Below are 13,236 nucleotides of genomic sequence, written 5' to 3' on the forward strand. Positions count from 1 at the left end.
ATTTGCAAACGGATATGTTGCTGACAAAAGAAAAACGGCAAAAAATCGATCTTCCAACTAGTTTAATTACGATTTTTTTAAATGTACAATTATCTAAAATATAATTATCTAACTTAACTTATTGTTTTACTTTTACATTTACAGGCGCTATACATTGTACATATCATATGCAGCTGAGTGAGAGAGACGCCGCTATCTATTAGAAAGAGACGAGAGAGTTTATAATACAGTCCATAATGCTCATCTTTAGTCAGACCAACCTGCGGTCCTGCTCTAAAGAAGGCCAGTCCTTATGATTGCCTACTTTAGAAATATCATACTAATTATAAGTGTGATTTATATGATAAAGTTCAAATTTAGCGTCCATGTTCACTAGTACCATAGACAGAACCAGCGAGGAGACACTACTCCGCTCGGGCAAACTCGGCTCCATTCGACTCGGCTCCGAGCAATAATAATTATTAGGGTTGGCACCACCAGATAACATACAGACTTGAATTTTGACAACACTAAATAGCCGAAAAGGATAGCATGATTCGTCATGAAATCGCTGACAAACTTCGGTTTTGTAGTGACCTTTCTGTACAGTAGTACCTACTGTTATTTTTTATTTTGTGACAGGACTGCAAGTTTAATAAAACATAAGAAAAAAATAAATTAAAATACCTAATGATGGCCCTTCTTTTTCTTGGCGCAGGTATAATATCTGATGTCGATTGTATTGTACTAACGCAGCACACTGGACTAACTATTAGTAAATTAATCTTATTCTCATATAAATAAAGTTCAAGATGGTACATCACATAAAGCGTCGTATAGAAGGTAGCATCCAAAGTATTCAAATAGTTCGGTATGCCATACAAATTATATGGTGTACCGAACTATTTGAACACTTACTTTGGATGCTACCTACTATATGACGCTGACTGTACACTTGTACAGTACAGCCATGGACTAACCCCCTTATTCATAAACGTTTACTAAAGTTGACAAGCCTATAATAATCGTTTGTCCCTTTCCATCATACCAATACGTCGGAAAGGGACAAACTATTATTATCGGCTTGTTAACTTTAGTAAACGTTTATGAATAAGGGGGTTTAGTTGTTACTTGTGAATGATAATTATGAAGTGTCAAAACATTTTAAGTTGCGGTTGCAACTGCACTGGAGTAAGCGAGATAACAAATTTTGAACTGCACTACTTTACAAAACCTGCACTGGAGTAAGCGAGATAACAAATTTTGAACTGCACTACTTTACAAAACATCCGCACAAACTATTCCATTACATTATTATGCTTAGTTTCTCTTGGTGTACTTTTGTACTAAAAGACTGAACTAGTACCTTTAGTTTGGAGCAATCTTTTCAGTGAACGAACATGCACAACTCTATAGTTCGTTTTTTTACAATTAGAATGAACTCCACAGAAGAGCTCTTGTGCTGAGACGGTCTTCCCAACCAAAACTTTTAAATGCCAGTTCTCCCAACGTTAACCTCAGTTGAACAGACCAGACAGAGTCTTACAAACTGGATTCTGAAGTCTCTGAAGAAAGTTCATCATAAGTACTTATTCAGACATGATATTAAACCAAATTATTAAAAAATCATACATTATCTAGCTTTAGAAATAGCTGTTGTAAACAATGTCATTATATCTGGTTTCCACTGTATTTATTTCGTAAACATGTTTTAAACTACTTTCGCTTTGCTGATTTGAATGCATGTTTACACAAACAGATGATAGTAAGCAAGAAAGCTCAAAAGTGAAAAGAATTCACAAGTTGAAATCGCTTTGCAAAAATCTACAGCTCAATTTTAACGCTGTTTGCCATTAAAATATTCATGGCCAGCAACCCGATATGCTAAGAGGATTCTCAGTTCATAGGCACTTTTCACTACAAAGCAGAAAAAATACGTCTTTGGCTACACGCGTTACGCGTAGCTCGCGCTGGCAGCGAATATGTTAAGTTTTTCTTCACTAGTCACATTTGTGATTTCATCATAAATTCGCTTGTAGATTCTTTTATAATACATATCTTATAAGCTTATAACTTTTCAAGCAACAAAAAAATTTATAAGATACACCGCTGGAATTATTGCCTGAAATTCAATGTCTAAAACCTACTTTTACGCAAGAGTTACAAAATAATGATCATAAGTACCCATGAGTTTTGTTTCCAGGTTGTGCTTTGTCAAATGTCTTGTAAGTTTCAACCAATACGATTAATATTAACAGTTAATTATTACGTTTAAAGCCTATTCACAAGCTTTTCAAAGATTATTAATATTACAATGGCGGTCTTACTCTAACTTCCTACACATAAAAATACAATTTCTAGTTGCCATTCAAGTTTTCTAGGAGTGCCGCATACGGCGTAGGTACAATAACATTACTATTCGCTACTCTTTCATCATATTTATACAGAATTCATACGTTATAACCTACAATAAAGATTATGCAGTTCCAATCATGGATGACAAAGTTAGAGCGTAGACGGGTGGCAGGCACTGTTGAGGCCGCTGTCAGATCAATGTTGCCAGCGCAACTGCCTTATCACTATATTCGAGATTTTCTAAGCTAAAACTTACGACTGGATATTTTTATGACTAAACATAGTGTGAATGTAGGGTGGGACCATTGGAGGCACTGACGACGTAGGTTCTGGAACTGGCTCTTTCTCCTTGTTATTCTTCGTCTTTCTGAACTGGAATCCGTTTTTGCGAAGAATTTTACGAAGCGTTTCTCGCGAGCCTTTGAAATTGATTTCTTCTTTTAGGATTTGTAACAGTTTGTTGATAGTTGGCACCTCCTTTTTAAATGCATAGAACTCATGGATTTTGCGTCTTATGACCTGTAAGTCATATTCGTCGACTTCGATCTTGCCTTTAGTACGAACGCGTTTTTTGGGCGTTTTCTTTAACGTCTCGGGGTCTAGAAGGCCTTGTTCTACCAGGCGTGCTTCTTTGACTATGTTAAGTACAGTACGTTCTGATACACCTGAAAGCAAATTTATGTATCAGTTACCTACTTAATAAAGTTATTACACAGGAAAATGATGAGGTGAAATACGTAATACTACTCAATTACCGCGTCAATTAAATTATTTTGGCACTTTATCGACTCATGCAGCCGAAGACTAGGAATATTATTATAAATGGTTAATAATACAGTTTGTGCATTATTTGCCAATATTTTTAAATGAGATATTGAAGAAATTGCGAAATACTCGCATGGCAACACTGACCTGTAGCGGCAGAGACCCGCACATACACTTTACTTAGCGGAATTATCGGCACTTGCATACGTTTTTCTTCGTCCATGAACTCTTTTACTTTCAATATTATCTCACGCACTTCACTGGTTATATTTTTCGGCATATTGGCGGTTATTTATGATTAAAATCAACACAAAAACACACAACGGAAATCTATGTCCTATGGCCGCCTTGACAGTTTGTTGACAAGATGGCGTCTGTAGTTCCACATTTCGCCACCCGCACAGCGCTAACTTGGTTTTGCTGTCAAGCGGCAAAGTCAAAAATTGTAATTTTAAATTATGTTTAGACCTGAAAATTTTGTTAGATCGCGTTTTAAATCGGTGCCGATTGAGTACGATGTTATTAATTCCCGCGTACAGGAAGGAGGGTTTTATGGGCGATTTCAGAGGTGGTGGTACGATTTATTTTTGTTGTCGTATGGAGATAACCGAGCCAAACGTTACTATATGAGTTCGTACGCGATGATGATGGCGAGGACTGCTCAGTTTCACCATGCACGTAGCTGTATCCATCCTTTTAGTAAATTCAGGTACTTAATAAAAGTAATAAGCTCAACTCTATATATGTATACTAAAACCTCCAAATTCGGTTCAGCCAAACGCAAGATAATCGCGGACTGTTTGTCCGTACATTCTTACATAGTGAACATACATACTTACAAACATACGGGTCAAACTAAGAACCTCCTTAACAAACAAGACCGAAGTGATCCCATAAGTGTTCCGTGAACAAAGTTTTGTACGGAACACTAAAAATGTAGATATAGTAAAACGTAGTCAATCATGAATGATTTTGCCGGGTCCACACAGGATGAGTCGCCTTGGGAGAAAATTGCCGCGCGAAGCAGCTCGGTCTGTGTAGACGTGCCTCGGCCGCATTACCTCGGGCGAGGCAATTCTCCACCAACCGAGCTGCTTCACGCGGCAATTTCCTCGTGAGGCGGCTCGTTGTGTAGACCCAGCCATTATTGAACGTAGGTATATACATACTTACCTACTTATTAATATGTTTGTTTTTCTTTAGGAACTTTTGGGACTGCCTAATTCTTCATCTGCTCCTTATACGCATGATAATGTTTCATTTCAACAGTAGCGTCGTACACGACACTCATATATTCTTCCACTATTTGTTGGTCGTTATCGACATTGTATTCATATTGGACCTTTATGTCAATGCAAAAACTGGTTACGTGGTCCAAAGAAGTAGACGAGTGATTATGAATTCCCACGATATATTATTAAATTATCTTTCGACGGACATTTTTCTCCATGCTATGAATGCGATACCAGTTCAGAGCCTCATGTTCCTTAAGATTGGAAAGGATATAATAGTAAAAGCGTACTCCAGAGCCAACTTATTTACCTGTGCACTTAAGATTGTAAGCCTGTTTCATATAGCTAGACTGTTCCAAGCATCTAAATACTGGGCGAAAGATAGTGGTAATTTTGCAATTACGGTTGCCTTCAAGTTTATGAGAATAATTGTTGTTGGACTTGTGGTGATTTATGAAATAATAACGTTGACTAACGCATACAATGTGATTCACGGAATCGTAACAGGGTCAATGAAATTAAATACTTTTATCGGTAATTTGTTGTTGGTCAAGCATCATTCTGAGCCCGGACTGGTTAGAAATGAATCAGCGTTTTACTACATGAGGTTATCCAGAGTGTGCAAGATTTTCTTTCTCTTCGGATATGGACTGTTACCTAACGTGGAGTCCGCCGACCGCATTTCAGCTATAATAAGTTACTGGGTAGCCTCTATATTTCACTTCTGGGCTGGAATTGTTTTATATAACTGCGTGACAAGAGAAAATTCTTTGAACGACCGTCTACATGTGGCCCGAACGCAAACTTTTAATGTCTTAAAAATAAGGGGTCTTCCTGACACTATCCATGATAAAGTCGTCAAGTATTATGATTATAAGATGTCAAGTTTGAACATTTTAGAGAAGAAAAACTTCCTGTTTAAAGCGTTACCGAGTGAATTGACGTCAGAGATCAAAATGAGCTGTTTTGAGAACTATGTTGTAAAGATTCCCTGTTTTTCCGAATGGCCACCAGAAGTTATTGCTAAAATTGTGGATCTGCTGCAACCTGAAATATACTTGTGTAATGATCTAGTGACCAGTGTAAGTATACACGGTGTAACATGAGTAAACCGAATAATTTTAACAGCGTATTCCTGATCATATTTAGAGACAAAAATGTCCTATAAACATTTTTGATATTCGCCTAGTTTTAGAGATATTATTAATTAAAAAAAAACAAGTTTTTATTGTTACCTAGTGTAAAAGGCCTTTTTGATGGTGAATTGGTGATGTTGCTGCTATGGAACGTAGTCTAAATATTCTTATTGATAGATGTCAAAAAGTGACAAGTAACACTTTGCAAAAAGTAGTTTCTACGAAAAAAAAATGTGAAAATCAATTTTAAGTGACATGTTTACCAATAACATTTATTTTTTATGTACAAGTACATTCAAAAAATGGAAAAAACAAAACAAAAAAAATTTTTTTTTGGCGAAATTGACCTAAACTCATATTAAATTTTTTACTTCTTTTGACCTCAGAAATGCGTGGTTAAAATTATTCGGTTTCCTCTTGTTACACCGTGTATAAGCATATAATTGGGTAGGTAAAGTTTTTTGAAGATAGGCAAATTATATTTTTTCCCGATAGTATTCATTATAGCGATCACGGAAATGCAGCTCTTTTATTTTTATATCATTTTATTGATTAAATATAATTTTTTAAATGATCGATATGACGTTTGTGAGGTGAAATGGCAGATTCCAGTAATTAATTCCTTGGCGCGTAGTAAATGGGACGGGATAGAAAAAAAAACGATGTCAACTGTCAGTGTCAGCTGTAGCTCTCATTCCCGAAAAATAACGGACAAGCCTCATGTTACCTTGCGAATTGCTATTAGTGTTATCATTGAGATTTTCGGCGACCTCAGCACGACCCACGGACTTCTGATTCCCCACGACATCTGCGCGTATTTGGACAAAGATTGAATTTACTTTCGATAACTTGGCACTGCATAAATTATTGGACAACGTTTTCTTCCCCACCCCTACACGACGGCCCCTACGCTGACCCTTGGACAGAGTTTTGCAAGAAAAATAAGCGAGTTCATACGAGATTGCGAGCAGATTCTACAAATTTGAAATTATGTATTATCATAACAGTGATAGGCACAATGCCGTTGAATTAGAGGAGCAATGGCCGTACAGGAGTACGTATCCGTGAAATACATAGGTACATAAAACTTTCTTCACTTGTGTTTTGATTTTTATTATTAAATTGCCATGAGCTGTTAAGTTCGTAAACAAGAAATCGGTCTAATTTTTTCTAACAATTTCAACCATCTGTTAGTTTTGTGTGGTTATCCTCATTTTATGAATGTTGTTCTTATTTTCAGGTGGATGTAAACATTCATTGGCGGTATTATACTGATGGCTAATTAGAACCATTGAGCCATGACATACTTCCTTGCAGTGTTATTCGGCTAAGCCTCTCCGAGCATCCTGTGAATCTGAAGGATATAATTATTTCCATAAAAAAGAGCAATCGAATTAGGACCAAGATATCCCGAGAATCTAAAGACATTTTATAAAAAATGTAATGGGAATAAAATGAAAATGGGAGACTCTCTTATTTTAACAATGTTACAAGATCATGACAATGTTATGGTCTATACTTATTAAAATTTTAAAACCAACATGTCTTTATCTTTGACTTGAAAATGTACAAATGATTTGGGTTAAGTTTTATGAAATGCAACTTATGCTAAAAATCTATTATTATTATATGTCAAATTATCGTGAACTCGATGTTGCTTAAGGCGTATCCAGATTAGTAAATTTTTCGCCAATCTGATTAAATTGCCCGATCGAATCGGGACGTACGGACGCAAACGCCAATTTGGCTCGCCGAATTCAACCGCCGATAATGACCAATAAAATGAGGTGCGGACACAAGAACACCAATTTGTGAGGCTAGTATTTTCGTTATGGGGCATTTTTTCAATTTAAATGGGTCTAATATCACCATAAATCTAAAATTGGAGATTGACGCCAATTTCATTTCTGATCAAATCGACCGATTTGATCAGTCCCGTCTGGATACCGCTTTAGCACCGCGAAAGGGCGCTGCGCGGTGCGCGCGGATTGACGCATGCGCGTACCGTATGCTTTGTATCTATGGTAATATAATTTTAAAAAATATGCAAATAAAAGGCGGCAAAGTTTATTCGTTGTGCAATACTCAATAAGTTACCGCTTGTTATTTTAATACTCGTAATAAACAAAATGAGTTCAAGTGACGAAAACGACCTGGAATAGACGGCATGCACCGCCTCATTTGAAAGCAGAAGCAAACTTAATAATGAATAACTAGCTTGCTGCTAAGTCCTGGGACAAATACAACAGGACTTACGACATGCTCATGCTGTGGAAGGACACAAGAAGGACAGCCAAAACGCAAGAAACACCTACTCTGAAAGTGGTTTTTAGCGTATTTCTGTGACCAAGTGAAAACTAAAAAGCCATCTACATTTAATATAAACTAAGAATATGCGTTGTTTTTTTAATTGTATTCGCGTCACTTTACCCCTATTAAATACGCTTTACTAAATTGAATTTGTTTTATTTCCTCACATAATTTGAGAATAGTGCTTACTATGTATACCTCAATGGAAGCAAAAATGTAGTATTTTTGAGAGTTGATACACTTGCTACTTGTGTATAGTGGCAAATGTATTAAACCCGCAATCAACACTAATCAATATGTAAACAGGCCCCAACGTGAAGCACATTTACCCTACAGACATACTTATCCATATTGACCATATTTGAACCTCTGAACTCTCTTCAAGGGCACGCCACACAGCGTGATTCTATATACTGTTGTAATGTTAATGCTTAAGGATAATAATTTGTGGATTTTATAATAAAACGAAACGAAATTTACTGGATTTATATTATATTATTTTGGATTTATATTATAAGTTTTCTAAAGTACAGTCGCCATCAGATATATTTGGTGCAGCTAGGGTGCTCATAAATATCTGAACACGCCTCTATTATCAGGGCGTGCGTGTTCAGATATTGTGAACACCTTGCCGAGCCCATATATAATAGCCAATAACGACCTAGTTATAAGACTATTACAATCTTAATCATTATGTATGTATAATACAACAATCACGTTTATATAGTCCTCACAAACGTATAAGTTACCATTTTGGCCAATATATCTTCAAAGCTTGGCACCGAATCGCTGTTAAAGACTTTGGTGTGCTCAAATACGCTGAATTTGGAAAGTAACGTCTGTACTTCCTACAAGACGGTACGACGCACTTTGAGTTCATCTCTGTAATATTCTATTTCCATTCGAACGTTTCCGGGATCGTCTCCATCTATTGTGTTGATACTGAGATCCAAAATGACTCGTGTAGCAGTCCAAGAGTCGTGGTGGAGGCGTTAATGAAAATGTTCTCCAAGAAGCAGGCCGCCTAGCCAAGGTTACAATCGCTATCGCTTCGACAACGAAAAGCATTATGTATCTCTATCACTCTTCCCCATTAGTGTGACAGTGACAGTTGCTTTTCGATCGCTACGGAGCGTTAGCGATTGGCATCTTGGCTACGCGGCCTGTGCCAAGTAGTCGAAAGCAATCGTTATCATTATCAAAATATCCGTGTTGATCGTGCTAGGGACGTTAAAAATACTTATTCTAGAAATCACACCGACATCCAATTACAAGAAAACACAAATGTTTCGTCCGACCATTATTTTCCAATTATTTGCAAGTTATTTTCCAAGAATGACACTGACAGTTGACATCGATTTTTTTTCTATCCTGTCCCATTTACTACGCGCCAAGGTATTAATTACTGGAATCTGCCATTTCACATCACAAACGTCATATCGATCATTTAAAAAATTATATTTAATCAATAAAATGATATAAAAATAAAAGAGCTGCATTTCCGTGATCGCTATAATGAATACTATCGGGAAAAAATATAATTTGCCTATCTTCAAAAAACTTTACCTACCCAATTAGGCTTCGAGCAACACCGGCTTCCGACACATCGGAAGGGAGGGGCCCAAACGATATCTCACCGTACAAATCATTCTGCCATTTTTCGCGGGGGGAAGGTGCACACAGTCGCACTTCTCACACACTTACATACAAAATCCAATCAAAGGCCCTACCGCGAACCACGTTCGACGTGTTGCCTCTCTATGGCACTTGTAAATTCATACGTGAGTGTGACAGGGAGGCAACACGTCGAACGTGGTTTGCGGTAGGCCCTCTGTAATGACGACACAAATACATAGAAAATGACACACGTCAAAGACAAATCTTGCAAACCTCGATCTCTTTTTGTGTACGGACGAGTGACTAGTGTCACAACACGTACACTAACACATTTTCTTTGAAGTATGTCATTGTATTCTGAGAGATGAGAAGTCGGATTTGTCGCTCGACCGATCCGCAATTTGTACTGAGCGAGTAAAATCGATAAATCCAACAATTACTTGAGACTAAAATATAATAATTGTATTTAAATGTAATTTAACGTATGATATGTAAAAAAGAATATTACATGTGAAATGTAACACTTTCTTTTTGTAAATTTGATGTCCCCGACCTCTTTTTATAACAAAAAACCGAGCAAACAGGCATTTTTGTGCAGCAGTGTTCACGCGCGCATCTGGACTCAGTCTAGTGAAAAATCCAAGTGCAACTAGTTTTATTACCCGCGCTAGATTTTATTGACGCGCTAATCTTGTACCTCGGCAGAGGGGAAATAGTGCGAATGCCGCCTCCCTTCCGTGTTGCTCGAAGTAATTAGGTAATTATATTGCTTATACTTTACTATTAGGTAATTATATTATTTAGTTACTCAATTCATACACACCATGCAACCACATTCTACAACAGCCTGATTTATGCTGCGAGTCTTAAGTCAGCAACCAATTAAAGCCTGACCAGGAATGTAGGAGATCCCCCATATATTGGGACCTTCACCAATCTGTCTGACGGATGAAACTATGAAAATATGAAAGAAAATATGTTCCAGAACATAAATAAATAGGGTTGCCTAAAGAAATTAGGTAAAGGCTATTTTTTTTTTAATTAAAAAAAAAATTTTTTTTCGGCAAATTTCACCGATTTGTCTGACGAACGAAATAAGTTTCAATGGAAAGTATACAACTTGTACAACATAAATCAACTAGGTTGCCTATCTTTTTCCGGTCACTATTATGGGGTTGCCGTGTTTAAAGAGGTGATTTTATATCGATAATTGCACTCATCTGTCTGACGCTTGAATTATACATCAAAATGATGGTAATTTTATTGCAAATACAATGGTATAAGGTTGCCTGCGAAAATCCGGTCACAAATAAGGGTTGCCAAGCTTTTAATTAAAATAAGAAGGGAAGACTTTTAGCGATAACTCATAAACGGCTTAACTGATCAAGTTTGTTTTAATTTTATTTGATTGAGTTTTTTAAGCAATATTTTCATAATTTTTTTCATATTTTTTGGACAGATGGTTCAAAAGTTAGAAGGTAAAACTTTTTTTTTCTTTCTAAACGATTAGTCGATTATTTTCGAAATGATTCACTTTATCAAGAAATGTTGTTTAAAGACCCTTATTTATTTTGAAAGACCTATCCAACGACATCCCACACTATAAGGCTGAATCGATAAAAAAATTGTCACTCACATTTTGTTTCTTTCAAAGCGATTATTTCCGAAAATATCCACTTTATCAAAAAATGTTCTACTAGAACCCCTATTCATTTTGAAAGACCTTTCCAACAACATCCCACATCATAGGGTTGCCACCAAAAAAAAAATCCTCACGTACATTTTGTTTCTTTCGAGGCGATTATTTCCTCAAATATTCGCTTTATCTAATATGAACGAGAATAAGTTTACCGGTCACTCTCTTGGATTTTAGTAACGCCTTTAACACTTGCTCACTTTCTTAAGCTCCCTAAACATGTCTGCTACAACGATTGACTGGTTTCGAAGTTATTTAGTGGGTAGTTGGCAAATGATTAATTTTGACTCTTACTCTTCTCGGTGTACGTTGGCTGGCGTTCCACAAGGCGGTGTGATATCTCCTCTATTATTTACTGTATTCGTACATTCCATCACTCTTACGGCCACTTGCACCATTCCACTAACCCGGGGTTAAGTGGTCAAACCGTTAACCCAGTGTCAAATGTACTGGAAACCATGCGAACTACTGGTTTATCCTGATAACCCCGGTATAGTGGAATGGTGCAAATGGCCCTTAATGTAACTTCTTTTTGTCACCTTCAAATTTATTAACATGGTGTGCTTAGTCAAATGGCGCTTTTCTTATACAGACACAGAACTCGCGCGATGGACTGGTGATAGTGGAAGTAGGGCTGCTGGCAGTGTACGCTAAACAAGAAGAAACTGGTCACCTCGTGGATGGTGACTACTACGGAGAAACGGCGCTGGTCATCGATCGGGAGACGCCATCGAACACTGTCGTTGCTGTTACACCTAGCACGGTTGGTGTACCTACTGCCATTTTTTACGATTTCAATCCAACGTGATCTTTATAGAGTCTGCCCAGCGAGTCGTGTCACATATAAAATTCTTTATATGGCAACTTTTTTTACTATCAAATAAGCTGTCATTTAATTTTATTGCCAGGTGCGGTTTTTATTGAAATTCCCGCGTTTCTTTTTGTGCCACGACTCGCTGATCAGACTCTATTACTACTATTTAGAACTCCCAAAGAAAATGCACTTGATTGATACTCAGTTTTACAGTGGTTAATATGGATATATATTTTTGTCTACACCGAAGATTATGCGACTTTAAATTTAAAGTTAGACCAAGATAATACTGCAACGATTTTGATTGCACGTCAAACTTCTATGAAACTGACGTAAAAATAACAGTTGCACTGCGTAGTGCGTAGCGTATGCTATCAAAACGTTACAGATTTTTCTTGGTCTAACTTTAACTTTACATTACAACAATATTACTGCGAGAGGCCGGTACCGGTAACAATTTTCATACATAATAACCGTTTTTGTAGATTATAATTATGATTATCGCAGTGTCCTTTTCTTTCACTTTGAATTATTTGTCTCATAGACATATGTTAACAAATCATCTCTTCAATTAAAAAAAATGGAGAGATCTTCACGATCACTTCACAGGGGTAATATTTTTATCACGTACCAACAATATGTGACATAAATTTACTATTAAGCGTTCAGGAAGAAATCCTGACGTAGTTCAGTCCGTTTAGCCTCCCTAGCCCTTTTCTTTTCAGGTTTTGTTATTGGATAAAATACTTTTCCGTAAAATGATGGCAGCATATCCAGACCTCTTCTGTTCGTTGCGAATGGAGTTCTTATTAACCAACGTACCGGATAGCCGTCATGGTGAAGAAACCGGTATTTCATCTGAAACGTAACCGATATTTACCTTAGTTTTGATTATATTCAATTCAATCACTGTTTCTAAGTTTGAAATGTTCTTTTAAAGTAAGATGTTATGTAATGAAAATGAATTCATCTCATAATTAGGATATAAATACAAAATTAAATAATTACCGGTATTTTTTGTGAAAGGCATAAAAGATATGGCCAGCGTAAGCGGTGGGAAAACGGATTTTTCCCTTTAAGTACTAACCAGTCACACAAGGGTCCCTCCTTCCCCGGGGCCTCTACTCCTGGGAGTTGAGAGGATAAGTATTATGGCTCCTCTACACGATGGGCCAGCGCCGGCCACTCCAAGGGACGCATTTATGCGTTAGAGAGAGCAAGTGATATTACTATCTCATTCTACCGCATGGCTGAGTCCCTTGGAGTGGCCGGCGCTGGCCCATCGTGTAGAGGAGCCATTACGCTGTAACAGAACAACGCCATCTCGTTGCA

General features: G+C 37.1%; 2 protein-coding genes across 4 annotated transcripts; one reads left to right on the forward strand and one right to left on the reverse strand.

Annotated features, from left to right (window-relative positions):
- Nucleotides 1–45: 45 nt before the first annotated feature.
- Nucleotides 46–3,472, reverse strand: LOC134679125 (uncharacterized). 3 transcript variants are annotated; one of them, XR_010100294.1, is made up of 3 exons: nucleotides 3,247–3,472; nucleotides 2,249–2,999; nucleotides 46–1,544 (listed from the first exon to the last, which is right to left on the reverse strand). XR_010100294.1 is itself a non-coding variant. In XM_063537968.1 (2 exons), exons 1-2 carry the CDS (start codon nucleotides 3,377–3,379, stop codon nucleotides 2,587–2,589), a joined length of 546 nt encoding a protein of 181 aa, XP_063394038.1. In that variant the 5' UTR covers nucleotides 3,380–3,472; the 3' UTR covers nucleotides 46–2,586. The 3 variants fall into 3 exon arrangements, 1 of the variants encoding a protein (XP_063394038.1); XR_010100293.1 differs by having other exon boundaries at nucleotides 46–1,160; nucleotides 1,214–2,999; XM_063537968.1 differs by having other exon boundaries at nucleotides 46–2,999.
- Nucleotides 3,473–3,533: 61 nt separating this feature from the next.
- Nucleotides 3,534–12,781, forward strand: LOC134679123 (potassium/sodium hyperpolarization-activated cyclic nucleotide-gated channel 4-like). The gene is made up of 4 exons (XM_063537965.1): nucleotides 3,534–3,808; nucleotides 4,303–5,413; nucleotides 11,683–11,853; nucleotides 12,630–12,781. Exons 1-4 carry the CDS (start codon nucleotides 3,558–3,560, stop codon nucleotides 12,771–12,773), a joined length of 1,677 nt encoding a protein of 558 aa, XP_063394035.1. The 5' UTR covers nucleotides 3,534–3,557; the 3' UTR covers nucleotides 12,774–12,781.
- Nucleotides 12,782–13,236: the final 455 nt, after the last annotated feature.

The sequence above is a fragment of the Cydia fagiglandana genome, chromosome Z (assembly GCF_963556715.1).
Source record: "Cydia fagiglandana chromosome Z, ilCydFagi1.1, whole genome shotgun sequence".
Classification (NCBI taxonomy): domain Eukaryota; kingdom Metazoa; phylum Arthropoda; class Insecta; order Lepidoptera; family Tortricidae; genus Cydia; species Cydia fagiglandana.

Bases quoted from the DNA above. Each gene is read 5' to 3' on its own strand.
- LOC134679125 (XM_063537968.1), bottom strand. From the start codon at position 3,379: ATGCCGAAAAATATAACCAGTGAAGTGCGTGAGATAATATTGAAAGTA. The intron at 3,000-3,246 runs GTCAGTGTTGCC...ATTTGCTTTCAG, and splicing joins GCGGGTCTCTGCCGCTACAG to GTGTATCAGAACGTACTGTA.
- LOC134679123 (XM_063537965.1), top strand. From the start codon at position 3,558: ATGTTTAGACCTGAAAATTTTGTTAGATCGCGTTTTAAATCGGTGCCG. The intron at 3,809-4,302 runs GTACTTAATAAA...GTTTTTCTTTAG, and splicing joins CATCCTTTTAGTAAATTCAG to GAACTTTTGGGACTGCCTAA. The intron at 11,854-12,629 runs GTTGGTGTACCT...TTTTCTTTTCAG, and splicing joins TTGCTGTTACACCTAGCACG to GTTTTGTTATTGGATAAAAT.